Raw genomic sequence first — 27,247 nt, 5'->3', positions numbered from 1 at the left:
ACCGTGTCCCATCACCCGTCACACGACCCCAGGCACCCCCCTCTGATGATGAAGATGGTGTTGATGGCTTCTACAATGACGAAGAACAACCTCCATCCACCGACGACCAGACCACCCTTCTCCTCTTCAGAGAGAAATGGCGGTCTACATTCTCACAGGACTCCTCTTGGGCTGACTTCACACAACACTGCACCCGACCACACGGCTGCTCGGGAACTCGCCATCCACCTCAACAGATCATCCACATCCCGCAAGCCAAACCAACCGACCAAACCCACCACCTCACACCGTCCACCACAAGGCGCTACATCAAATCCTTCGACCCCACCGAAGCCCGCGTCTCCAGGGTCTCTACTACCATTCCAAAAAGCGGCGTAAGATCCTGGAGAACAACAACACCATTTTCACTGGCACCATTGATGATGCCGAACTACACTTCACAACATCCTTTGAGGAAAACACACGAACACCACCATCCTCAAAGAACACCTCCGAAAATTCACCCCACCGCGACGACCCAATATCACAGGATCTCGCCGAACTCCGTCAGGCTGAAATTGCAGCAAAACTTAGCTCGTCAGTCAACACAGCACCTGGCATGGACAAATGCAGAATACTCACACCTCAAGAAGGTTGATCCCACCCGCCATCCTCCACCTCATATTCACCCGATGTCATCATGAAGCGACGTGCCACAACCGTGGAAAGAAGCTGTCACCATCCTCATCTACAAAGGGTGATGACAGCGACATCACCAACTTCCGCCCATCGCCCTCATGTCCACCATGTATAAGCTGTTCATGGGAGTGCTCGCCAAACGCTTAACAAGGTGGAGCATCGACACGGGGATCCTCTCGGACGAGCAAAAGAGTGCTAGACCCTCTGAAGGCTGTTACGAACACACTTTCATGCTGAAGTCATTAGTTGCCGGCGCCGCCGAAAGCAGAAACTGTGCATCGCCTGGCTTGATCTTCGTGCGCCGGCAGTGTGTCGCACCAGGTCATCCGCTCGTCCCTTCTGCACGTTGGTGTTCCTCCAGACATGGTTGCACTCATCATGAATGCTTATGCTGGTGCATCCACAACCATCCTCACACCTGGTGGAAGAACCTCATCCATCCCTGTCCATGCTGGCGTGAAACAAGGATGCCCCCTCAGCCCTATTGTGTTCAACCTCTGCTTGGAGCTCATCCTGCGCCGGTTAAGGAAAGGGCTCGGACACAGAGAGCTGGGGGTGCAAATTCCAGAACAGAACTGTCTCCTGCCTGGCATCTGACGACCTTGTCTTCATGGCGCGAACTCCGAAAACCCTCCAGCTGCTTTTGGATACTGCTGCTGATTCTGCCTCGGTGCTAGGATTCGAATTCCGACCAGACAAGTGTGCCACCCTCTTCCTCACGTCTGACGGTAGACGACGCCTCTGGACCGATCGCCACGACTTCCATCTCCACGGTGATCACCTACCGGCTCTCGAAAACGAACAGTCGTATCGTTATCTGGGGGTGCCGATAGGTGTGATCCACAACATCGACGACATTCCATCCATAATCCCACGACTCATCCACGACCTCCACGCCATCAACAACTCACTCCTAGCACCTTGGCAGAAGCTGGATGCTATTCGGACGTTTGTGCAGCCATGCCTCACGTATGCACTCCGGGCGGGTGATCCTCTGAAAAAATCATTGAGTGAATACCGTTCGCTGCTCGTCCGGGTGCTGCGTGAGATTTGCAATCTGCCAACTCGTGCGCAAAGTTATTTCTTCGCTGCAAAGAAGGGCGGTTTGGGCCTACAAGACCCGGACGTGGAATGCGACCACCAAGCCATTGTTCAGGCCGTCCGCATTCTGGCCTCCAACGACGCCAATGTCGCCACCATCGCACGGGAAGACCTACGCTCATTCGTCCGCCAAACCACGCAATCTAACCCCACCGCAGACCTCATCACAAAGTACCTCTCCGCTCACGACGACCCCCGCCTCAGAACACTTCATTACTCATCACATTCTTCCCTCTGGTCCCGCGTTCGTAAAGCATGCCGCCGTCAACACGTCACCATCCACTTCACCGACAATGATCCACCCACCATTTCTGCAGATGAATCTGACAAAGTCAACTCGAAGCAGATCTCCCTATTCCTCCACCGCCTATCGCAACAACGCCACGCCGACACCCTCACATCACTCCCGGACCAGGGGAAAGTTGCCCGCTGCCTTGTGGACGACGTCTATGGTAATGGCTCGAGCTGGCACATGAATGGCCTCAATATCCGATTTAAAGACTGGAGGTTCATTCATCGTGCCAGACTCAACGTCCTGCCCCTCAACGCCCACAAGAGCAGATTCTCACACGCTCTACCCACATGCCGCCACTGCCTCCAACCCGAGACACTCCCTCACGTCATCTGCCACTGCCGCCCGTCGATGGTACAAATTCGGGACCGCCACAATCTCCTTGTCGCTCGCCTTCTCAACGCCACAAGATTTGGAGAAATCACCACGGACCGTGCCGTACAGGGTTCGGGACTCAGACTTCGCCCGGACATCATCATCGAAGAGGACAACGAAGTCCTTATCATCGACGTCGCCTGTCCGTTCGACAACGATGAAAATGCGCTAGCCGAGGCTGCTCAACAGAAAATTACAAAATATGAGCCCCTCAAGCGCCACTTCATCGAATCGGGCAGGCAATGCCAAGTGGTCCCTTTCGTTGTTGGTGCCCTCGGCTCCTGGTACCGCCCAAACGAATATTTGTGTGTCAGGATGGGGATGACACGCCGGTACAAAAATTTATTCAGGAAACTTTGCTGTACCGATGCCATCCGTGGATCCACAAACATTTATCGACAGCACCTAGGCTGTGACGATGCAGCCCCAACGATGGATGAGCTGCAAACATCCGGCTGAATAAAATCACAAAGCCTATGAACAATGTATATAGTTGAACATATTTGTAACCATAGTTGTCTGTAGTTTGAAATTGTACATATTTGGGTTCATTCTTATCGGGGGTCCCCATTCTGTTTCCCATCATCCCAATTCACCCTCTCAACCACCATCACCACCCACATCACCTTCTACCTTTACCCCTTTTATATTGTTCTAATCTTATACTTATTATTTACTATACTTTCGTAATTTTGCATGAAATCATTGCTGTACATACTGATTGTTGTAACTGTGCCCATAATCTTAAATAAACTAACTGATAAGAACTCTGTTCTTATCAGCTTAATATCTGATATGTCGGGCAATGCCCGACTCTTATATTAAACTGATTTTTGGATATCGGCCATGGGATTGGAGCTTGCTTCGCCCTGGCCACGGGTTGTCTCGGTATTGCACTACCTCCGAGTTCGGCCCATTTCCCTTCGCGGAAGGGAAACACATTTACTTTAAACAAAAGAAAAAAAAAACAAACAAAACAGCCAGCAAATCAAATAGCAAAGCGAATTTATTTTGTCTGTAACTAACTAACTAACTAACTAACCGAGAAACGAACCGTTTAACATTTAACTAATTAACTAACATACGTCTCTTTTCGACAGAGTCGGCGAAAGACGAAAAGACGTCGTCGTCGTCGGAAAGGAAGACAATAAAGGCCGTCAGACGGTAAGTTGCAAGTGCAAAAGTAGTGAAAAGTAAAGGGAGGGTGCAACCGTGTCGCACCGAGCGTACGTTCGCGTACAAAGTATGCTCGCCGTGCGTCGTTCGAGCATACTTACCTGACGCGAGAGGCACCTTGATCAGCTAGGAGGTCCTCTCAGGATGAGGCCCTTTCATTGCACTTCGACTGGGTTGACTCCTGCGATTACCCCTAACGTGGGTAACTCGAGCGTATAATTTCTGGTAGTGGGGACCTGCGTTCGCGCTCGTCCCCTTCGTTTCTCACGATGGGAGGAAGAAGCGGAGAAAAGAACAAATAAAATAGAACACGATATATAAATTCGTTGTTCGTTCGGGGTTAGGTTGCATGCTGCCAAATTTTTACTGACCTATCCCAAAATGCATAGCGAGATGCAGGAGAAATTTATATCATCTATTAGCAAGAATAAATTACTTGTATTTGACATAAATTACTTGTACTTAACAACGACGTAAACGGCCGGCGTGTGTGTATATTTTGACGGACGGCATATACATTATGAAAATATACAAATTATAATATGTATCGTCGACGTTAACAGTAATGAAATTGCATTGCGAACGTTTTTCTTACTTAGTCGTACGTTTGTTTAGCTTTTATAGTAATTATTTCTATGTATCACTGACATTTAACGGCTCGTAGTGTAAAATTCGTTCATTGAGCTGCTTGTCTGCCGATTTCATGAAGCATGACCTTGTTGACATTGCAGCACTTGCATACAATGCGAATCATTATCGCCCACAAGCACAAAGCGTTTGTTTTACAATGAGAAAGCACGTCTGCAGCAAGTTCGCGACAGACATCGCGTGCTTCCTACGTCATATGAAACGATCGCATTTCGCGGCATTACGCGCGAATTTTCAAACATGTTCTTCTTTACGAACAGGTGTACATTGGATTAGAAAGAACGCTTGACATGACGATTGTAGTAAAGGATGATTCCTTCGTTATCCGTACTGCTTGATTTTTCATTTGTTGCATGATTTCTACGCGAAAAGATACAATAGAACCGTGTGTTTCTCATGCAACTTGTAGAGTGAAAAATGGCGAAAGCTCTTCTTCTGTATCGCTTCTCGGCCTTTTGGCTAAGATCAAGTGTAGTATCTGTTCTTATCAGCTTAATTGGTAACGCTATACTTGATCACTTTGGGAACTGGTAATTTGATCGCTAATTGGAACGCTAATTGGATTACGCTCATTGGACTACGCTCGTTAAGGTCAGTGATTTGAATTTAGTAATCTAACTCTCTTCTGCTGATCTCCTAGTGGAACATTTGGATTGGATCTTCTGTATCTCTTGGTTTGGACTGTTATTGGACACGATTTTTGGACGACCCTTGGACCTCAAGACGAAGACGAACCTTCGCCGTTTGCTGTTGTTTCGGGAACGCTGTTGCTCTACACGTCAATCCGTCTCAATCCTTGGCTACGTTACGTCGCTTTGCTCTTTTAACTCTACGAAACGTTATATTCGACCTGTTCGTGAGTTTTTATAACACTATTTTCTTGATTCGACGGCGAAACTCAACGTTATTTGCGCTTGTTCTACTGTCGATCGATATACGCTCGCACACGGCTTTTTCGATTGTGTTTGGCTACTCACTACTATATTTAAAGCTAGGATACTCTCCCCGCTTATTTATTCTTTATTCTGAGAGGGATCTCAGCCCCGTCCTTGTAGCTCGTTTTAAACTTATATTAACAGCGAGGCCGTATAAACTTCCTCGTGCTAACGAAGCATATCACCGTATTTTAGTCGCATTCGCGCGTCATTTACTTGTTCTTTTAAGAACAGCTGTCTTGCCTTTTCATCCTACTTTGAGCGTGGGCAATCCACGAACGAAGGAACAATTTTTTGAACGATTTTCATCGTCTTTTCTGGTGGAGTTTTGTATTAACACTCCTCACCGCGTGGTTAAACCTTCGTTATCTTTAAATATCGCGCTGTTATAATTACGCTATAATTTACATTACGCGGATTTACATACGCCGAACATTTTATCTTGGAACATTGCTGCCCTTCTATACTAGCATTGGGCTATATTCTACATCGTTTAGACGATTTTTTGAAGAATTTCTGGCGTTTACTTTGAAAGATCTCTACGGCTCTAAACTTCCGCGTCATTTCGAAGCCCGCGAAAGCACATTCATTTTGAGTCTTTCTACACGCCAAAGAAACAATTTATTGACAAATTTGCGCTATATTCTCGGTGAAGAGGGCTCTATTAACGTCTTTTACCCTCTTTTGGGCCGATTGGATCAATTTTTAAGACAATTTGCTAGCTGAGATTGTGTTTCTCACACCCCGCCACGTGGCCGAAGGACTACGCGATTGCTTCATAAAGCCATTACTACGTTGGCTTATTTACGACAATCTCAGCGTTTTTGCAACATTTTTATCCTTCTAGCTCACACACATCATTATTCGAACATTTTTTTTTGGCGTTTATATTGAGGGCTTTTCATCGCAACTTAAACTTCCGCGTCACCTCGAAGTTTGCGAACGCATTAACATTACACGTGCTCTCACACTCCACAGAATTAATTCGCTGTGTTTGACATTTCTCGCGCCTCTACTACTACTTTTTCCTTCTGAGAAGGCTATATTAACAGCCCTAACATATTCATCGGGCCATTTTGAACGTTTTAAGTGCGATATTCTACTAATCCCGCACTATTTTTATCGATTACACTGCGAGGGTCTAATTACCCAAGACATCCACGTGCATCACTTTTCGCCGCGTGCCAATTTCGTCTACGCGCCAATTTTGTCCGTGCGCCAATTTTGTCTGCGCCAATTTATCTCGCGCCAATTTTATCTCGCGCCAATTTTATCGCGCCAATTCTATCTACGCGCCATTCTATCTACGCGCCAATTTTATCGCGCCAAATTCTACGTGCGTTAATTTAAAACACTAAACTATTATTATTCGTGCAGCGATTACATTGAAACATTCTGTGCACTCCTAACAATTTTTCTGCCATTTCGACGCGTTTCTTATATATTCATTCGAACTGCCTTACTTGCATTTTGCGCTCGCGTACGCGCATTTTAGCGGTAATAATAAAATTTTGTGTTTTGTTGTCCATTTCTTCCCCGTGTGGGCCCCAAAATGCCCACATGTGTATATTGCATGAAATGGTTCAAGACCCGTGGGCCACTGGCAGAACACTGGCGTACCGCTCACCATGGGACTCCCAAATATGACGACAGCCCAACGCTGCAAAGCCACGTATCGTGTCGACATCCATCCACAAGACATCCGCTGCCCATACCGAGGTTGTACGTATGTCAGCAGACAAGTTGCTGGTATACGTAACCTGGCAACACATTTTTCGAAGAACCACCCTCAACATGAGTTAGTAGTCTCCCACCTCTGCGGTCTTTGCAACATACATTGACCCCAATCCCACCAACACATGCAAGCTCATCGACACTCCCACAAGCAACAATCGCCTTTCACTCCACCTCAACCTACCATCGATCCAATCACCCAGAGACTACTACTCTCACCACCGAGAATTCCACCTACAGCACCTCACCATCAAGCACATACTCCACCACAGTCCATGCCCAAGACCTCTGTTGCCCCATGGGCTGTTTTCCACCCTCCCCCACAACTCTCAAAACTCACTTCCACCCACACCCCAATCCTCTTCCTACAATCCATGGCTACCTCCACAGAGCCACCCCGCCACAACCTACTTCCTCCACTCCTCTCTTCACACCTGGCCCCCTTGAACCTGTCCCCCTGAACCAAAGCTCACCACCGACCCACTCAAGAACACCCACTCCCACCAACCAACAAACCTTATCCCAAGCTGACCCATCCCCCACGCCTGCCCCCTCCACCGCCTCAATCCCATCAACATTCACCCCACCACTCTCATCGCCGCCGCTGTTTTCTGCCCCATCCCCAGAACACAGCCTCTCCACGCAAGACGCCTCGCAGTTGGCACCACCTGACAACATCCAACCAACTCCTGGCCACACTACTCCACCCATCCCGGACGACGCCCTCTCACTGTACCATCCCAGCCCCAATTCATCACCACCACTAACCCTGGATGAACCCGAACCTACTCCAGAAGACCCCACCGACAACTTCACCCCACGTTCCCTCATCCATGGCATCACACACCACCCAACCAATGACCAACGCAAATCACTTCTCGCATCCATCAACACCCAAATCTCCCACCTACGTGCACTCGTCGCAGAGGACATTCCACCATCTCCACCATCACCTGCCGCTGACATATCTACAAACACCCCAGGTGTAGTGGCCGGTGAAGATAACTTGCTGTCACCATCCACCTGCAGCACAGGGACTTCACCCGGCTCCTCTCTGGGGGACAAATGCGCAGCTACTGCTCTCCAACGCCTCATGGAGATTCGGGGTAATACCTCCAGTAGCCCTCAACCTCCCTCCACATTTCAACCCACCGAACACAGCCATGATCACCGCACGCAAGACATCGCACCGCCCATCCCAATTTCCAAGCAGACTAACCCACACTACCGCCAACGACGAACCTCACACAACTCATCCTGCGACCCCCTCCCACCACCCGCCGTATCACTCACCCCACCACCCACCGAACCACTTAGCCCACCAACACCAACTTCTTCATCAACATCCAACCTGGCCGACTTGCCGACGATAACATCCCGTCGCACCAACCTCGGCCCACGTGAGCCGGACCGTATTCCACCACCCGACACGACCCCAGGCACCCCTCTGATGATGAAGATGGTGTTGATGGCTTCTACAACGAAGAACAACCTCCATCCACTGACGACCAGACCACCCTTCTCCTCTTCAGAGAAATGGCGGTCTACATTCACAAGACTCCTCCTGGGCTGACTTCACCCAACACTGCACTGACTTCGCCACCGCTGCCCGCGAACTTGCCATACATCTCAACAGGTCATCCAACTCTCGCCACAAACCAAAGCCAACCGACCGCCAACCCACCTCCTCACATCGCCCACCACAAGGGCGTCACATCCAATCATTCGACCCCACCGAAGCCCGACGCCTCCAGGGTCTATACTACCACTCCAAAAAACGAGCGGCACGTAAGATCCTGGAGAATAACAATACCATCTTCACTGGCACCATCGATGACGCCGAGCACCACTTCACAACATCCTTCGAGGAAAAACATACTAACACCACCATCCTCAAAGCACCTCCAAAATTCACCCCACCGCGCGTGACGATCCAATATCAGACAGGATATGCCGAACCGTCAAGCAGAAATAGCAGCAAAACTCAGCTCATCAGTCAACACAGCACCTGGCATGGACAAATGCGAATACTCACACCTCAAGAAAGTTGATCCCACCGCCGCCATCCTCCATCTCATATTCACCCGTTGCCACCATGAACGCGACGTGCCACAACCGTGGAAAGAAGCTGTCACCATCCTCATCTACAAAAAGGGTGATGACAGCGACATCACCAACTTCCGCCCCATCGCCCTCATGTCAACCATGTATAAGCTGTTCATGGGAGTGCTCGCCAAAGCGCTAACAAGGTGGAGCATCGACACGGGATCCTCTCGGACGAGCAAAGAGTGCTAGACCCTCGAAGGTTGTTACGAACACACTTTCATGCTCAAGTCAATTGTTGCCGATGCCCGCCCGAAAGCAGAAATTGTGCATCGCTGGCTTGATCTCCGTGCGCCGGCAGTGTGTCGCACCAGGTCATCCGCTCGTCCCTTCTGCACGTTGGTGTTCCTCCAGACATGGTTGCACTCATCATGAACGCTTATGCTGGTGCATCCACAACCATCCTCACACCTGGCGGAAGAACCGAATCCATCCCTGTCCATGCTGGCGTGAAACAAGGATGCCCCCTCAGCCCTATTGTGTTCAACCTCTGTCTCGAGCTAATCCTTCGCTCGGTCAAGGACAGGGCGCAGACGCAAAGGGCTGGGGTGTGCAAATTCCAAAATCGAACTGTCTCCTGCCTTGCGTACGCTGACGATCTCGTTCTCGTGGCGCGGACTCCGAAGACGCTCCAGCTGCTTCTGGACGCTGCTGCTGACTCTGCCTCGGTGCTAGGATTCGAATTCCGACCAGACAAGTGTGCCACCCTCTATCTCACGTCCGACGGTAGACGACGCCTCTGGACCGACCGCCACGACTTTCATCTTCACGGTGATCACCTACCGGCTCTCGAAAACGAACAATCGTATCGTTATTTAGGGGTGCCGATAGGTGTGATCCACAACATCGACGACATCCCATCCATCATCCCACGCCTCATCCATGACTTACACGCTATCAACAACTCACTTCTAGCACCTTGGCAGAAACTGGATGCTATTCGGACGTTCGTGCAACCTTGCCTCACGTATGCACTCCGGGCGGGTGATCCTCTGAAAAAATCATTGAGTGAATACCGTTCGCTGCTCGTCCGGGTGCTGCGTGAGATCTGCAATCTTCCCACTCGAGCTACGCAGAGCTATTTCTTCGCAGCAAAGAAGGCTGGCGGTCTGGGCTTGCAGGATCCAGACGTGGAATGCGACAACCAAGCCATCGTCCAGGCCGTCCGTATCCTGGCTTCCAACGACGCAAATGTTCGCACCATCGCACGGGAGGACCTTCGATCATTCGTCCGCCAAACCACGCAATCCAACCCCACCGCAGACCTCATCACAAAATACCTCTCCGCTCACGACCCCGCCTCAAAACACTTTACTCATCACATTCTTCCCTCTGGTCCGCGTTGTAAAGCATGCCGCCGCCAACACGTCACCATCCACTTCACCGACAATGATCCACCCACCATTTCTGCAGATGAATCTGACAAAGTCAACTAAGCAGATCTCCCTATTCCTCCATCGCCTATCACAACAACGCCACGCCGACACCCTCACATCACTCCGGACCAGGGAAAGTTGCCCGCTGCCTTGTGGACGACGTCTATGGTAATGGCTCGAGCTGGCACATGAATGGCCTCAATATCCGATTTAAAGACTGGAGGTTCATTCATCGTGCCAGGCTCAACGTCCTGCCCCTCAACGCCCACAAGAGCAGATTCTCACACGCTCTACCCACATGCCGCCACTGCCTCCAACCTGAGACACTCCCACACGTCATCTGCCACTGCCGCCCGTCGATGGTGCAAATTCGAGATCGCCACAACCTCCTTGTCAATCGCCTACTCAACGCAACGAGATTTGGAGAGATCACAACAGACCGCGCCGTACAGGGTTCGGGACTCCGACTTCGCCCGGATATCATAATTGAAGAGGATAACGAAGTCCTCATCATCGACGTCGCCTGTCCGTTCGATAACGATGAAAACGCGCTGGCCGAGGCTGCTCAGCAGAAAATTACGAAATATGAGCCCCTCAAGCGCCACTTCATCGAATCGGGCAGGCAATGCCAAGTGATCCCCTTCGTTATTGGTGCTCTCGGTTCCTGGTACCGCCCAAATGAATATCTGTGTGTCAGGATGGGGATGACTCGCCGGTACAAAAATCTATTCCGAAAACTTTGTTGCACCGATGCCATCCGCGGATCCACAAACATATACAGACAGCACCTAGGCTGTGACGACGCAGCTCCAACGATGGATGAGCTGCAGCCATCCAACTGAACATTGTCACATATATGAACAATATACATAGTTGTAAATATCTGTATCCATAGTGGTCTTTTGCTGTACATATTTGGGTTCATTTATATCGGGGGTCCCTCTTCCTTTTCGCATCATCCCAATTCACCCTTTCTACAACCATCACCACCCACATCACCTTCTATTTTCTACCTTTCTTATATTGTTTTAATCTTATACTTACCTTTTACTATACTTATTCTCTTTCCTATCGTATTTTTTGCATGAAATCATTGTTGTACATATTGATTGTTGTAACTGTGCCCATAATTTTAAATAAATTAACTGATAAGAACTCTGTTCTTATCAGCTTAATATCTGATATGTCGGGCAATGCCCGACTCTTATATTAAACTGATTTTTGGATATCGGCCATGGGATTGGAGCTTGCTTCGCCCTGGCCACGGGTTGTCTCGGTATTGCACTACCTCCGAGTTCGGCCCATTTCCCTTCGCGGAAGGGAAACACATTTACTTTAAACAAAAAAAAAAACAAACAAAACAGCCAGCAAATCAAATAGCAAAGCGAATTTATTTTGTCTGTAACTAACTAACTAACTAACTAACCGAGAAACGAACCGTTTAACATTTAACTAATTAACTAACATACGTCTCTTTTCGACAGAGTCGGCGAAAGACGAAAAGACGTCGTCGTCGTCGGAAAGGAAGACAATAAAGGCCGTCAGACGGTAAGTTGCAAGTGCAAAAGTAGTGAAAAGTAAAGGGAGGGTGCAACCGTGTCGCACCGAGCGTACGTTCGCGTACAAAGTATGCTCGCCGTGCGTCGTTCGAGCATACTTACCTGACGCGAGAGGCACCTTGATCAGCTAGGAGGTCCTCTCAGGATGAGGCCCTTTCATTGCACTTCGACTGGGTTGACTCCTGCGATTACCCCTAACGTGGGTAACTCGAGCGTATAATTTCTGGTAGTGGGGACCTGCGTTCGCGCTCGTCCCCTTCGTTTCTCACGATGGGAGGAAGAAGCGGAGAAAAGAACAAATAAAATAGAACACGATATATAAATTCGTTGTTCGTTCGGGGTTAGGTTGCATGCTGCCAAATTTTTACTGACCTATCCCAAAATGCATAGCGAGATGCAGGAGAAATTTATATCATCTATTAGCAAGAATAAATTACTTGTATTTGACATAAATTACTTGTACTTAACAACGACGTAAACGGCCGGCGTGTGTGTATATTTTGACGGACGGCATATACATTATGAAAATATACAAATTATAATATGTATCGTCGACGTTAACAGTAATGAAATTGCATTGCGAACGTTTTTCTTACTTAGTCGTACGTTTGTTTAGCTTTTATAGTAATTATTTCTATGTATCACTGACATTTAACGGCTCGTAGTGTAAAATTCGTTCATTGAGCTGCTTGTCTGCCGATTTCATGAAGCATGACCTTGTTGACATTGCAGCACTTGCATACAATGCGAATCATTATCGCCCACAAGCACAAAGCGTTTGTTTTACAATGAGAAAGCACGTCTGCAGCAAGTTCGCGACAGACATCGCGTGCTTCCTACGTCATATGAAACGATCGCATTTCGCGGCATTACGCGCGAATTTTCAAACATGTTCTTCTTTACGAACAGGTGTACATTGGATTAGAAAGAACGCTTGACATGACGATTGTAGTAAAGGATGATTCCTTCGTTATCCGTACTGCTTGATTTTTTTCATTTGTTGCATGATTTCTACGCGAAAAGATACAATAGAACCGTGTGTTTCTCATGCAACTTGTAGAGTGAAAAATGGCGAAAGCTCTTCTTCTGTATCGCTTCTCGGCCTTTTGGCTAAGATCAAGTGTAGTATCTGTTCTTATCAGCTTAATATCTGATATGTCGGGCAATGCCCGACTCTTATATTAAACTGATTTTTGGATATCGGCCATGGGATTGGAGCTTGCTTCGCCCTGGCCACGGGTTGTCTCGGTATTGCACTACCTCCGAGTTCGGCCCATTTCCCTTCGCGGAAGGAAACACATTTACTTTAAACAAAGAAAAAAACAAACAAAACAGCCAGCAAATCAAATAGCAAAGCGAATTTATTTTGTCTGTAACTAACTAACTAACTAACTAACCGAGAAACGAACCGTTTAACATTTAACTAATTAACTAACATACGTCTCTTTTCGACAGAGTCGGCGAAAGACGAAAAGACGTCGTCGTCGTCGGAAAGGAAGACAATAAAGGCCGTCAGACGGTAAGTTGCAAGTGCAAAAGTAGTGAAAAGTAAAGGGAGGGTGCAACCGTGTCGCACCGAGCGTACGTTCGCGTACAAAGTATGCTCGCCGTGCGTCGTTCGAGCATACTTACCTGACGCGAGAGGCACCTTGATCAGCTAGGAGGTCCTCTCAGGATGAGGCCCTTTCATTGCACTTCGACTGGGTTGACTCCTGCGATTACCCTAACGTGGGTAACTCGAGCGTATAATTTCTGGTAGTGGGGACCTGCGTTCGCGCTCGTCCCTTCGTTTCTCACGATGGGAGGAAGAAGCGGAGAAAAGAACAAATAAAATAGAACACGATATATAAATTCGTTGTTCGTTCGGGGTTAGGTTGCATGCTGCCAAATTTTTACTGACCTATCCCAAAATGCATAGCGAGATGCAGGAGAAATTTATATCATCTATTAGCAAGAATAAATTACTTGTATTTGACATAAATTACTTGTACTTAACAACGACGTAAACGGCCGGCGTGTGTATATTTTGACGGACGGCATATACATTATGAAAATATACAAATTATAATATGTATCGTCGACGTTAACAGTAATGAAATTGCATTGCGAACGTTTTTCTTACTTAGTCGTACGTTTGTTTAGCTTTTATAGTAATTATTTCTATGTATCACTGACATTTAACGGCTCGTAGTGTAAAATTCGTTCATTGAGCTGCTTGTCTGCCGATTTCATGAAGCATGACCTTGTTGACATTGCAGCACTTGCATACAATGCGAATCATTATCGCCCACAAGCACAAAGCGTTTGTTTTACAATGAGAAAGCACGTCTGCAGCAAGTTCGCGACAGACATCGCGTGCTTCCTACGTCATATGAAACGATCGCATTTCGCGGCATTACGCGCGAATTTTCAAACATGTTCTTCTTTACGAACAGGTGTACATTGGATTAGAAAGAACGCTTGACATGACGATTGTAGTAAAGGATGATTCCTTCGTTATCCGTACTGCTTGATTTTTTTTCATTTGTTGCATGATTTCTACGCGAAAAGATACAATAGAACCGTGTGTTTCTCATGCAACTTGTAGAGTGAAAAAATGGCGAAAGCTCTTCTTCTGTATCGCTTCTCGGCCTTTTGGCTAAGATCAAGTGTAGTATCTGTTCTTATCAGCTTAATATCTGATATGTCGGGCAATGCCCGACTCTTATATTAAACTGATTTTTGGATATCGGCCATGGGATTGGAGCTTGCTTCGCCCTGGCCACGGGTTGTCTCGGTATTGCACTACCTCCGAGTTCGGCCCATTTCCCTTCGCGGAAGGGAAACACATTTACTTTAAACAAAAGAAAAAAAAAACAAACAAAACAGCCAGCAAATCAAATAGCAAAGCGAATTTATTTTGTCTGTAACTAACTAACTAACTAACTAACCGAGAAACGAACCGTTTAACATTTAACTAATTAACTAACATACGTCTCTTTTCGACAGAGTCGGCGAAAGACGAAAAGACGTCGTCGTCGTCGGAAAGGAAGACAATAAAGGCCGTCAGACGGTAAGTTGCAAGTGCAAAAAGTAGTGAAAAAGTAAAGGGAGGGGGTGCAACCGTGTCGCACCGAGCGTACGTTCGCGTACAAAGTATGCTCGCCGTGCGTCGTTCGAGCATACTTACCTGACGCGAGAGGCACCTTGATCAGCTAGGAGGTCCTCTCAGGATGAGGCCCTTTCATTGCACTTCGACTGGGTTGACTCCTGCGATTACCCCTAACGTGGGTAACTCGAGCGTATAATTTCTGGTAGTGGGGACCTGCGTTCGCGCTCGTCCCCTTCGTTTCTCACGATGGGAGGAAGAAGCGGAGAAAAAGAACAAATAAAATAGAACACGATATATAAATTCGTTGTTCGTTCGGGGTTAGGTTGCATGCTGCCAAATTTTTTACTGACCTATCCCAAAATGCATAGCGAGATGCAGGAGAAATTTATATCATCTATTAGCAAGAATAAATTACTTGTATTTGACATAAATTACTTGTACTTAACAACGACGTAAACGGCCGGCGTGTGTGTATATTTTGACGGACGGCATATACATTATGAAAATATACAAATTATAATATGTATCGTCGACGTTAACAGTAATGAAATTGCATTGCGAACGTTTTTCTTACTTAGTCGTACGTTTGTTTAGCTTTTATAGTAATTATTTCTATGTATCACTGACATTTAACGGCTCGTAGTGTAAAATTCGTTCATTGAGCTGCTTGTCTGCCGATTTCATGAAGCATGACCTTGTTGACATTGCAGCACTTGCATACAATGCGAATCATTATCGCCCACAAGCACAAAGCGTTTGTTTTACAATGAGAAAGCACGTCTGCAGCAAGTTCGCGACAGACATCGCGTGCTTCCTACGTCATATGAAACGATCGCATTTCGCGGCATTACGCGCGAATTTTCAAACATGTTCTTCTTTACGAACAGGTGTACATTGGATTAGAAAGAACGCTTGACATGACGATTGTAGTAAAGGATGATTCCTTCGTTATCCGTACTGCTTGATTTTTTTCATTTGTTGCATGATTTCTACGCGAAAAGATACAATAGAACCGTGTGTTTCTCATGCAACTTGTAGAGTGAAAAAATGGCGAAAGCTCTTCTTCTGTATCGCTTCTCGGCCTTTTGGCTAAGATCAAGTGTAGTATCTGTTCTTATCAGCTTAATATCTGATATGTCGGGCAATGCCCGACTCTTATATTAAACTGATTTTTGGATATCGGCCATGGGATTGGAGCTTGCTTCGCCCTGGCCACGGGTTGTCTCGGTATTGCACTACCTCCGAGTTCGGCCCATTTCCCTTCGCGGAAGGGAAACACATTTACTTTAAACAAAAGAAAAAAAAAACAAACAAAACAGCCAGCAAATCAAATAGCAAAGCGAATTTATTTTGTCTGTAACTAACTAACTAACTAACTAACCGAGAAACGAACCGTTTAACATTTAACTAATTAACTAACATACGTCTCTTTTCGACAGAGTCGGCGAAAGACGAAAAGACGTCGTCGTCGTCGGAAAGGAAGACAATAAAGGCCGTCAGACGGTAAGTTGCAAGTGCAAAAAGTAGTGAAAAAGTAAAGGGAGGGGGTGCAACCGTGTCGCACCGAGCGTACGTTCGCGTACAAAGTATGCTCGCCGTGCGTCGTTCGAGCATACTTACCTGACGCGAGAGGCACCTTGATCAGCTAGGAGGTCCTCTCAGGATGAGGCCCTTTCATTGCACTTCGACTGGGTTGACTCCTGCGATTACCCCTAACGTGGGTAACTCGAGCGTATAATTTCTGGTAGTGGGGACCTGCGTTCGCGCTCGTCCCCTTCGTTTCTCACGATGGGAGGAAGAAGCGGAGAAAAAGAACAAATAAAATAGAACACGATATATAAATTCGTTGTTCGTTCGGGGTTAGGTTGCATGCTGCCAAATTTTTTACTGACCTATCCCAAAATGCATAGCGAGATGCAGGAGAAATTTATATCATCTATTAGCAAGAATAAATTACTTGTATTTGACATAAATTACTTGTACTTAACAACGACGTAAACGGCCGGCGTGTGTGTATATTTTGACGGACGGCATATACATTATGAAAATATACAAATTATAATATGTATCGTCGACGTTAACAGTAATGAAATTGCATTGCGAACGTTTTTCTTACTTAGTCGTACGTTTGTTTAGCTTTTATAGTAATTATTTCTATGTATCACTGACATTTAACGGCTCGTAGTGTAAAATTCGTTCATTGAGCTGCTTGTCTGCCGATTTCATGAAGCATGACCTTGTTGACATTGCAGCACTTGCATACAATGCGAATCATTATCGCCCACAAGCACAAAGCGTTTGTTTTACAATGAGAAAGCACGTCTGCAGCAAGTTCGCGACAGACATCGCGTGCTTCCTACGTCATATGAAACGATCGCATTTCGCGGCATTACGCGCGAATTTTCAAACATGTTCTTCTTTACGAACAGGTGTACATTGGATTAGAAAGAACGCTTGACATGACGATTGTAGTAAAGGATGATTCCTTCGTTATCCGTACTGCTTGATTTTTTTCATTTGTTGCATGATTTCTACGCGAAAAGATACAATAGAACCGTGTGTTTCTCATGCAACTTGTAGAGTGAAAAAATGGCGAAAGCTCTTCTTCTGTATCGCTTCTCGGCCTTTTGGCCAAGATCAAGTGTAGTAGCAGTACGCCCGGTACGCACAATTTTTCGCTCTAGGTTTTTTGGAAAATTTTGTAGTTAAACTCTACATTTTCGTAATAATTTTGATATCAAAATATAGATAAAGTTGTCATCTTTCTTGTTATAATATTCATTTTTCCTCTGGACAACGTATCAACGAAGAAATTTTGGTTTTTTATCACGAAGTTTGGAGTGACAGCAGATTTTAATTTATTCAATCAACGGGAATTACTACGATCAAGTTTTCGGAGTTATCCTAAAGTTCCACGGCTGGGAATTTATATAAGAAGATTCCTTGGCAATTTCTCAACATATTTGGAAAGTTTGGTAACTATACGTACTATACTTTTGGAGAATCAACGTTTTTCTATTTGTTGCGTGAATACACCTTCTCAACGTCAGAATTTGAAATATAGTGCGCTATAAACGGAATCGCCGTTTTCCTCAAGATATACTGGAACTTATATAATTTTTACCTTATATCCTGCTCATTGGGTCATCATAGCGTTAACCAAGATCCTCTCCGAAGTATAAAAGCGGAGATTATTGTCGTTTTATTGCAGCATCATAGCAGAACTGAAGGGAAAAGACCGTTGCATCTTGTATATCGGTTGCTACGGTGACGGCTGTTTAATCTGAAATTTGCATATAACCGATGCAAAAACCATCAGGGAATTCCCCATCCTAGTCTACAATCCCTTAAGCTGCTTAGTAACAGCCAATCAACTATACCGTCTAAGATACACAAGGATCTTCCTTAATATATCCTGCCGCGCGTTTTACACTTAAAACAACAACTCGATCAAACATCGTCGACCCCATCAACAGACGACGCGATATGTCCCAATAGCTTACAACGGCAAAGCCCCGCAAATAAGAACAAATGATGGACAACTCGGACTCGAACTCAACGGAAAATTGTTCACAATTACTCCACTGTAACGACTGCGATTTTGTAACACATGTACAGAGTAGACTCAGCTTACACCGTGTCAAAAAACACCCACGCTGTATTGACGATAACATTAAGTCAATTAATGTGGTTGCAGAGTACCCCAAAGGGAAATCGTTTTACTGTTGTATCTGCGGCACAATTATAGGCTCACTAGCTAACTTCCGCAGACATTGCCTCACATCACACCCCCAAATACCTCTGAATACATCATGTATATGCACCATATGTGACACCCCTTTTGACTCCACAAAAGGCGCGGGAGTCCACCTGAAACGATCACACAAACTTCCATCCACATTCACGCTTAACCCACCACCCGTTGAACCCATTATATCATTTGTGGAATACCACGATTCACAAATAAGCACTCCAACTCATACTTCAATTCATAATGAGTCACCTCAGACCACACCACCATCCATCAGCCATCCCACACCACCCATATCGAGACAATCGCGAGGCCTGAAAAGAAACACACGTGCCATCAGACACCCATCGACATTCACCCAAGTCTCACCAAGGCCTTCCACGACATCAAAACAACAAAAAACCAACAACACCAAGTCCAAATCAACACCACACAAACAACTATCAACAACCCCACAACCTGAGTCTCCAAGACTACCCACCTCTATCACTGAATCACTGCCTAGCTTACTTCCCGACCAAATACAACCTATGCCAGAAATAACATCTCCTCCTTCCACTGTACAACAATCTCTACCTCCTACACAAAACGACACTGTACAACATACTTTACTCCTTACCCAAAACGACACTATACCAAGTAACAATACATATGATAATACAACTTCTGACTCCCCAAACGGACACACCTTCCACCACTCAACGATACACCATGGGTAACAGATGCAGACGACTCTTACACAGACACAACAGAAGACAACACAACCTCTCAAGACACTTCTCCCACCTCATCTCTTCACGAATCTCACCTTCAGCCCACCATACCACCGGCTTCACAACCTGACAACACCAGACACAACAATGTCTTACACCACTCAGACACACCCACAACACCAAACCAGGCCGACGATGCTCTCCTATCATTAAAAACAAAATGGTCAGAAACATTCACCAGGGACTCGGACTGGTCACAATTCACCAATGACTGTAATGAATTTACAGAGGAGCTTTGGAACTATTGTAAGAATAACGGAAACTTGACCAATAACATCCCTAAGGCCCGTGATACTGCTAGACCATCCAATCGCCCTATAAACGTTAACCGACAGCCACTGCAGTACAACCCACGCGAAGCACGAAGAATTCAAACCCTCTATAGGATCTCTAAAAAGAGAGCAGCACGGAAAGTAATCACCGACAACAAACCACCGTACTCTGGAAGCGTAGACGCTGCCGACTCTTTCTTTCGAGAGGCATTCTCTGAAAAAAGCGTGAACTCTAACCTACTACAAGAGAAACTATCGGAGTTTGTTCCCTCGGGCCCCATTGACAACACATTAGATGATGACATCACGTCTGAAGAAATAGAGAAAAAACTACGCGCCCTTTCAAACTCGTCCCCTGGTGCCGATCGTATAGAATATCGCCACCTGAGGCTCGTAGATCCCAAAGGTAAAATCCTTGTCAAAATTTTCAACCGCTGCTTGCATGCTGACGATGTACCGGCCACATGGAAAGCTTCTAAGACAATATTGATTCATAAAAAAGGTGACGCCAGCAATATCTCAAATTTTCGCCCGATTGCCATGATGAGTTGTATATACAAACTATTCACGAGTGTCATAGCAAACCGTATAGTCTCATTCTCAATTGAGAACAACATACTATCTCCTGCCCAAAAAAGCGCTAGGCCATGCGAGGGATGTTATGAACACACCTTCATTCTACAATCCCTCGTTTTGGATGCTAAACGTCACCAGAAAAATTTATTTGTCTCATGGTTAGACTTAAAGAATGCCTTCGGAAGTGTTCCCCACTCAGTCATCACAACAACTCTCTCACACCTGGGCATACCTTCCTCCATAGTCAACCTCATCCAAAACATATACACTGACGCCTCAACGGAAGTCTCAACAACAAGTGGTCTTACATCACAAATTCCAATCCTTGCAGGTGTTAAACAAGGCTGCCCTCTATCTCCGATAATCTTTAACCTTTGCATCGAAGTTATAATCCGTGCAACTGCTTCCACCGGCGCAACTATTGGGCCAGTCAAGCACTATAACAATGACATCTCAGTTTTAGCCTACGCTGACGATCTCGTATTAATTGCCAAAACCGAAAATAAGCTACAGTCTCTTCTATCAACGGCAGGAGATACAGCGAACATACTAGGCCTTACTTTCCGCCCTGATAAATGTGCATCCATCAGCCTCACATATGGGAGGAGAGGGACGATAACATTCAACCCACCGGTACAACATTCAAGGGAACTCGATGCCAGCTCTATTGGAACACGACCACTATCGCTACCTTGGTGTGCCGATCGGCATGCTCCGAGACGTAAACTCCATCGATACCATCGTAGGACAAATCTGTACCGACTTAGATCGCATTCAGAAATCTCTACTTGCACCATGGCAAAAGTTAGATATGATTCGTACGTTTATTCAACCTGCTCTCACCTTCGCCCTCCGTGCGGGTGAACCGAACAAATCTGCACTAGCCGATTATCGGAGAAAACTTATTGAAACCATAAGGAACATTTGCCATCTCCCGCAACGAGCTACATCACACATAATCTTCGCTTCCAAGTCAGTCGGTGGCCTTGGTTTCCAAGATCCAAGAACAGAGGCAGACGTCCAGACAATAGTCCAAGCCATGAAAATGCTTGCCTCCGACGATAAATTCGTGTCTGGTGTAGCCAGAGGAGAACTTGCCCGAACTGTCGCTTTTGCCGCCCAGACGAACCCGTCTCCTTCATTAACGCAAGACTTCTTATCGGGTTCAATGACAGGGAATTTTCACCCGGATAAAATCAGGTATAGAACACACTCGCTATGGACAAGGACACGATCTGCATGCAGGAGACTAAATGTCACCTTTAAAGTACCTCCTGCAGGCCCGCCGACTATATCCATCAACGGCAAAGGTCCCTGTCCAGCAAAAGCCGCTTCTTCTTTCCTTCACAGAGCCCTACAAGACGCCGAAGCTACGGAAGTAACTACTTTACCTGACCAAGGCAAAGTTGCTCGATCAATGATCCAAGATCCACACGCCAACAACTCATCGTGGCACTACACCGGATTAAATTTGCGTTTCCGTGACTGGAGATTCATTCACCGTGCAAGACTCAACGTCGTTCCAACAAACCAAAATAAAGCTCGTTGGTCTGACTGTTGTCCTTCTTGCCGTGTATGTAAAGACCAGGCGGAAACCTTACCACATGTCCTCTGTCACTGCGATGCCAACATGGTCGACATTAGAAAGCGACACAACAAGCTAGTTGATAGACTCGCTAACTCGATAAGATATGGCGAAGTAGACCTCGACAAAACCATCCCCGGCCTAGAGAGCCAATGTCGCCCAGATATTGTCATAACGGAAGACAACAAGGTAACAATTATAGACGTTACCTGCCCATTTGAAAACGGTGAAGACGCTCTCGTAAACGCTGAGCACGATAAACTTCAAAAATACCAAAATGTCGTTCACTACTACCGTCAGAAAGGTTCCCAATGCGATCTATTTGCCTTCGTTGTCGGTGCACTCGGAACCTGGCATCCTAACAACGAAAAAGTCATGAAAGCTCTACGGATGTCAAAATCCTACAAATCCCTGTTCAGGAAGCTTTGTTGTACGGACGCTATTCAGGGATCCGCGGACATTTATTACAAACATATTGGCAGCTCGTCTCCATGGTGAGACGAAACTACAAACTCTCTTAAAAGACAAATAATAAACTGTTAATATATATATATATATACATTTGTAAATAGTCAAAAACACCTCTAACCCTATACCCCAGTGCGTAAAAGTCACATCCTACTAATTTCATCCCTACCCCTAATGTAACTAGCTTACTTACAACCTATTTACCTCATCCCATCCATGATTACTTACCTTTTTCTCTTCTTTTTTCTTTCATTCTTATCAAGTCTATTAACTTCGTTATCATTATATATCTACGCATGATCAGTTCTGTATATAACTTGCTTTAATAGTAACAACTAATACCTTGTAAATAATTAATTGCTTTTTCTGAATAAATTTTAACGATCTGTTCTTATCAGCTTAATATCTGATATGTCGGGCAATGCCCGACTCTTATATTAAACTGATTTTTGGATATCGGCCATGGGATTGGAGCTTGCTTCGCCCTGGCCACGGGTTGTCTCGGTATTGCACTACCTCCGAGTTCGGCCCATTTCCCTTCGCGGAAGGGAAACACATTTACTTTAAACAAAAGAAAAAAAAAACAAACAAAACAGCCAGCAAATCAAATAGCAAAGCGAATTTATTTTGTCTGTAACTAACTAACTAACTAACTAACCGAGAAACGAACCGTTTAACATTTAACTAATTAACTAACATACGTCTCTTTTCGACAGAGTCGGCGAAAGACGAAAAGACGTCGTCGTCGTCGGAAAGGAAGACAATAAAGGCCGTCAGACGGTAAGTTGCAAGTGCAAAAGTAGTGAAAAGTAAAGGGAGGGTGCAACCGTGTCGCACCGAGCGTACGTTCGCGTACAAAGTATGCTCGCCGTGCGTCGTTCGAGCATACTTACCTGACGCGAGAGGCACCTTGATCAGCTAGGAGGTCCTCTCAGGATGAGGCCCTTTCATTGCACTTCGACTGGGTTGACTCCTGCGATTACCCCTAACGTGGGTAACTCGAGCGTATAATTTCTGGTAGTGGGGACCTGCGTTCGCGCTCGTCCCCTTCGTTTCTCACGATGGGAGGAAGAAGCGGAGAAAAAGAACAAATAAAATAGAACACGATATATAAATTCGTTGTTCGTTCGGGGTTAGGTTGCATGCTGCCAAATTTTTTACTGACCTATCCCAAAATGCATAGCGAGATGCAGGAGAAATTTATATCATCTATTAGCAAGAATAAATTACTTGTATTTGACATAAATTACTTGTACTTAACAACGACGTAAACGGCCGGCGTGTGTGTATATTTTGACGGACGGCATATACATTATGAAAATATACAAATTATAATATGTATCGTCGACGTTAACAGTAATGAAATTGCATTGCGAACGTTTTTCTTACTTAGTCGTACGTTTGTTTAGCTTTTTATAGTAATTATTTCTATGTATCACTGACATTTAACGGCTCGTAGTGTAAAATTCGTTCATTGAGCTGCTTGTCTGCCGATTTCATGAAGCATGACCTTGTTGACATTGCAGCACTTGCATACAATGCGAATCATTATCGCCCACAAGCACAAAGCGTTTGTTTTACAATGAGAAAGCACGTCTGCAGCAAGTTCGCGACAGACATCGCGTGCTTCCTACGTCATATGAAACGATCGCATTTCGCGGCATTACGCGCGAATTTTCAAACATGTTCTTCTTTACGAACAGGTGTACATTGGATTAGAAAGAACGCTTGACATGACGATTGTAGTAAAGGATGATTCCTTCGTTATCCGTACTGCTTGATTTTTCATTTGTTGCATGATTTCTACGCGAAAAGATACAATAGAACCGTGTGTTTCTCATGCAACTTGTAGAGTGAAAAATGGCGAAAGCTCTTCTTCTGTATCGCTTCTCGGCCTTTTGGCTAAGATCAAGTGTAGTTGCATGCGCCGGTACGCACAATTTTTCGCTCTAGGTTTTGGAAAATTTTGTAGTTAAACTCTACATTTTCCTATTAATTTTGGTATCAAAATATAGATAAAGTTGTTATCTTTCTTGTCATAAAGTTTATTTTTCACCTGGACATCGTATTAAAGAAGAAATTTTTGTTTTTTATCACGAAGTTTGGATTGACAGCAATTTTAATTAATTCAACTAACGGGAATTACTTCGTTCAAGTTTTTGGAGTTTTCATAAAGTTTTACCGCCTGGAATTTATACAAGAAGATTCCTTGGCAATTTCTCAACAATTCTGGAAAGTTTGGCAACTATACGTGCTGTACTTGTGGAGAATCAACGTTTTTTTATTTGTTGCGTGAGTACATTATCTCAACGACGGAATTTAAAACACCGCGCGTTATAAACGAAATCGCCGTTTTTCTTCAAGATTTATTGGAATCTATATAATTTTTACCTTAAATCCTGCTTTATCGTCATCATATCATTGATCAAGATCTTCTTCGAAGTATAAAAACGGAGATTATCGTCGTTTCACAGTACATCTGAAAAGAAAGGCCCGTTGCAGTTTGTATATCGGTTGCTACGGTTACGAATTTAAAAATCCGAAATTTGCATATATCGATGCGATCACAACCAGGGAATTCCCATCTTATTCTACATCATTATACTGGCTTATCTCCGTTGCTATCGTTTTTCTAATCGCGAGTATGTGCAGCCACCCCGATAACATGAACTTTCAATGCAATCACTGTGAATTTACCACAACTGACCAACATGGACTGGGAGTCCACATTGCCAAAAAACACGAGCCAGTCATTCCATCGGATTGCAAGTCTGTTTCTATCGTCAGAACCTTCCCTGAAGGAAAACAATTTCACTGCTGCCTGTGTGACACTCTCATTGGTTCCTATAATAATCTAACTCGTCATTTTAAATCAAAACATGCACACATCAACATCGACGCCTCTGCAATGTGCATCATATGCAATAAATACTTTCCTACAGCAAAAGGTGCTGGTGTCCATTGTAAGAGAGAACACAACATTGGCTCCAAAGACAAATACCCCAACACACCCACACCTGTCTACTCATACGTAAACCAAAGGACAAAACACCATAAAACAATCACTCCAAAACGGCCCAAGGCTAAGTCACAACCAATCACTGATTCATCTCCCATATACATGAATTCACCCACCCTTTTATCTCGCAACATTAATACACTTAACCAAAGTCCCATCACTACAGACATGCTAACTGACATCACTAATTTACCACATTCCCCGACCATCACTAACACAGCCCCAGTCAAACCTAGACAACATCCAAACATCACACTCACACATAAAATCACATCCCATCATCACACTAACACCACACATCAAAATTCCACTTATCCTCACAAACCCAACCAAACCATATAAGCCACCAGTTGTATCACTTCTCACCTCATCACAAATAACACCAAAACCCACTATTACACCCTCTCCTCTCCCTACACCCTCGACCTTTCATTACACAATAATGTATTCGAACCTAGATCACAATCTAACTGCCAAACACAACTACACTTCACTCCTACTCACAACACAACTAACCCTTCGTTATCAGACAGCCCTAAGGCTCCATCTGAAGACGACCCACCTCCCATTATTCAAACTCATTCCTCAAACACCAAAAAACCATATCATCCATCGATCTCAACCCCAACTAACACAACACTACTTGTTGTGGACTCTCAACCAGTGGAAATGGATCTGTTCACTTCTCCTCCACAACAACGGGAGGAATTTTTCTCCTGATTACTAAATTCACTGAAGAAATTATTACCGTCACCAACCCTAATAAGAACAATATAAAGGCCCCAAAGCCGCCAAATCGTCCGTCTGCCAAGAGAGTAAACATTAACAGAAGATCTATCGCATTCGACCCAATAAAAGCACGCAAAATTCAAACCATGTACAAACTCTCTAAGAAGAAGGCTGCCCGCTCAATTCTTGATAACACGAGCCCTACATATTCTGGCACCGTTACTGAGGCCGAACAATTCTTCACTGAAGTATTTGACGATAAATCGTGCGATACGGATGCCCTATCTAATCTGCTAACTGAGCTTGTCCCCCAGATAGAATGTGGCCACAACCTCGACTCACTGATATCACCCGATGAGGTAGCTAAAAAACTTAAGACCATGTCTAACTCTTCCCCGGGTTCAGACAAAATACAGTACAAGCACCTAAGATCAATAGACCCCAAAGGAGAGATCCTCGCTAAAATCTTCAACCGATGTCTCACTGATCGCAACATCCCTGCGCAATGGAAGGAGTCCAATACCATATTAATACACAAAAAGGGTGATGCAAGTTGTGTCTCTAACTTCCGCCCAATTGCTCTGATGAGCTGCGTCTACAAACTCCTTACGAGCATAATTGCATCGAGATTGGTCTCATTCTCCATCGACAACGGTCTCCTATCTGACTCACAAAAAAGTGCTAGACCAAACGAAGGGTGCTATGAACACACATTCATCCTTCAATCTCTCATTCTTGATGCAAAACGGCACCAGAAGAACATCTACCTGGCTTGGCTTGACCTCAAGAATGCTTTTGGAAGTGTACCACACAACGTAATATCTACAACCCTGAAACATCTTGGCGTCCCTAACTCACTTGTGGAACTTATCATAAGCATCTACAAGGACGCCACAACCACAATCATCACGTCGAATGGGAACACAAAACCTATCCCGATCCTCGCTGGAGTCAAATATTCTCTCTGCATCGAAATAATTCGAGGTATTACTTCTAAAACCATCAA

General features: G+C 45.2%; 2 protein-coding genes, 11 non-coding genes and 4 pseudogenes across 13 annotated transcripts; all 17 read left to right on the top strand.

Moving 5' to 3' along the window:
* The first annotated feature begins 1,288 nt into the window (after nt 1–1,288).
* On the top strand, nt 1,289–5,097 carry LOC124449163. The gene is made up of 2 exons (XM_047000113.1): nt 1,289–2,730; nt 4,911–5,097. Exons 1-2 carry the CDS (start codon nt 1,289–1,291, stop codon nt 5,095–5,097), a joined length of 1,629 nt encoding a protein of 542 aa, XP_046856069.1.
* On the top strand, nt 3,185–3,368 carry LOC124450130. Its single transcript, XR_006949873.1, has one exon. It is a non-coding gene; the product is annotated as a U2 spliceosomal RNA (small nuclear RNA).
* Nucleotides 3,716–3,879, top strand: LOC124449876. The gene has a single exon (XR_006949641.1). It is a non-coding gene; the product is annotated as a U1 spliceosomal RNA (small nuclear RNA).
* LOC124450144 lies at nt 4,710–4,876 on the top strand (annotated as a pseudogene).
* A 2,140-nt stretch (nt 5,098–7,237) lies between the features above and the next one.
* LOC124449162 (mucin-2-like) lies at nt 7,238–8,512 on the top strand. Its single transcript, XM_047000112.1, has one exon. The coding sequence runs from the start codon at nt 7,238–7,240 to the stop codon at nt 8,510–8,512; it is 1,275 nt and encodes a 424-aa protein (XP_046856068.1).
* Nucleotides 8,513–11,544: 3,032 nt separating this feature from the next.
* On the top strand, nt 11,545–11,728 carry LOC124450124. The gene has a single exon (XR_006949868.1). It is a non-coding gene; the product is annotated as a U2 spliceosomal RNA (small nuclear RNA).
* A 343-nt stretch (nt 11,729–12,071) lies between these two features.
* LOC124449875 lies at nt 12,072–12,235 on the top strand. Its single transcript, XR_006949640.1, has one exon. It is a non-coding gene; the product is annotated as a U1 spliceosomal RNA (small nuclear RNA).
* An 832-nt stretch (nt 12,236–13,067) lies between these two features.
* On the top strand, nt 13,068–13,259 carry LOC124450008. Its single transcript, XR_006949771.1, has one exon. It is a non-coding gene; the product is annotated as a U2 spliceosomal RNA (small nuclear RNA).
* A 342-nt stretch (nt 13,260–13,601) lies between these two features.
* On the top strand, nt 13,602–13,764 carry LOC124449933. Its single transcript, XR_006949697.1, has one exon. It is a non-coding gene; the product is annotated as a U1 spliceosomal RNA (small nuclear RNA).
* An 831-nt stretch (nt 13,765–14,595) lies between these two features.
* LOC124450007 lies at nt 14,596–14,787 on the top strand. Its single transcript, XR_006949770.1, has one exon. It is a non-coding gene; the product is annotated as a U2 spliceosomal RNA (small nuclear RNA).
* A 351-nt stretch (nt 14,788–15,138) lies between these two features.
* Nucleotides 15,139–15,302, top strand: LOC124449874. Its single transcript, XR_006949639.1, has one exon. It is a non-coding gene; the product is annotated as a U1 spliceosomal RNA (small nuclear RNA).
* An 835-nt stretch (nt 15,303–16,137) lies between these two features.
* On the top strand, nt 16,138–16,329 carry LOC124450006. Its single transcript, XR_006949768.1, has one exon. It is a non-coding gene; the product is annotated as a U2 spliceosomal RNA (small nuclear RNA).
* Nucleotides 16,330–16,680: 351 nt separating this feature from the next.
* Nucleotides 16,681–16,844, top strand: LOC124449873. The gene has a single exon (XR_006949638.1). It is a non-coding gene; the product is annotated as a U1 spliceosomal RNA (small nuclear RNA).
* Nucleotides 16,845–17,679: 835 nt separating this feature from the next.
* On the top strand, nt 17,680–17,854 carry LOC124450154 (annotated as a pseudogene).
* Nucleotides 17,855–22,849: 4,995 nt separating this feature from the next.
* Nucleotides 22,850–23,031, top strand: LOC124450098 (annotated as a pseudogene).
* A 347-nt stretch (nt 23,032–23,378) lies between these two features.
* Nucleotides 23,379–23,542, top strand: LOC124449871. The gene has a single exon (XR_006949636.1). It is a non-coding gene; the product is annotated as a U1 spliceosomal RNA (small nuclear RNA).
* An 833-nt stretch (nt 23,543–24,375) lies between these two features.
* LOC124450161 lies at nt 24,376–24,552 on the top strand (annotated as a pseudogene).
* The last annotated feature ends 2,695 nt before the right edge of the window (nt 24,553–27,247 follow it).

This window comes from Xenia sp. Carnegie-2017, unplaced genomic scaffold, assembly GCF_021976095.1.
Source record: "Xenia sp. Carnegie-2017 unplaced genomic scaffold, XeniaSp_v1 HiC_scaffold_23, whole genome shotgun sequence".
In the NCBI taxonomy this organism is placed as follows: Eukaryota; Metazoa; Cnidaria; class Anthozoa; order Malacalcyonacea; family Xeniidae; genus Xenia; species Xenia sp. Carnegie-2017.
Note: the sequence above shows the minus strand (reverse complement) of the source record. Positions and strands in the feature narration are given on the sequence as shown.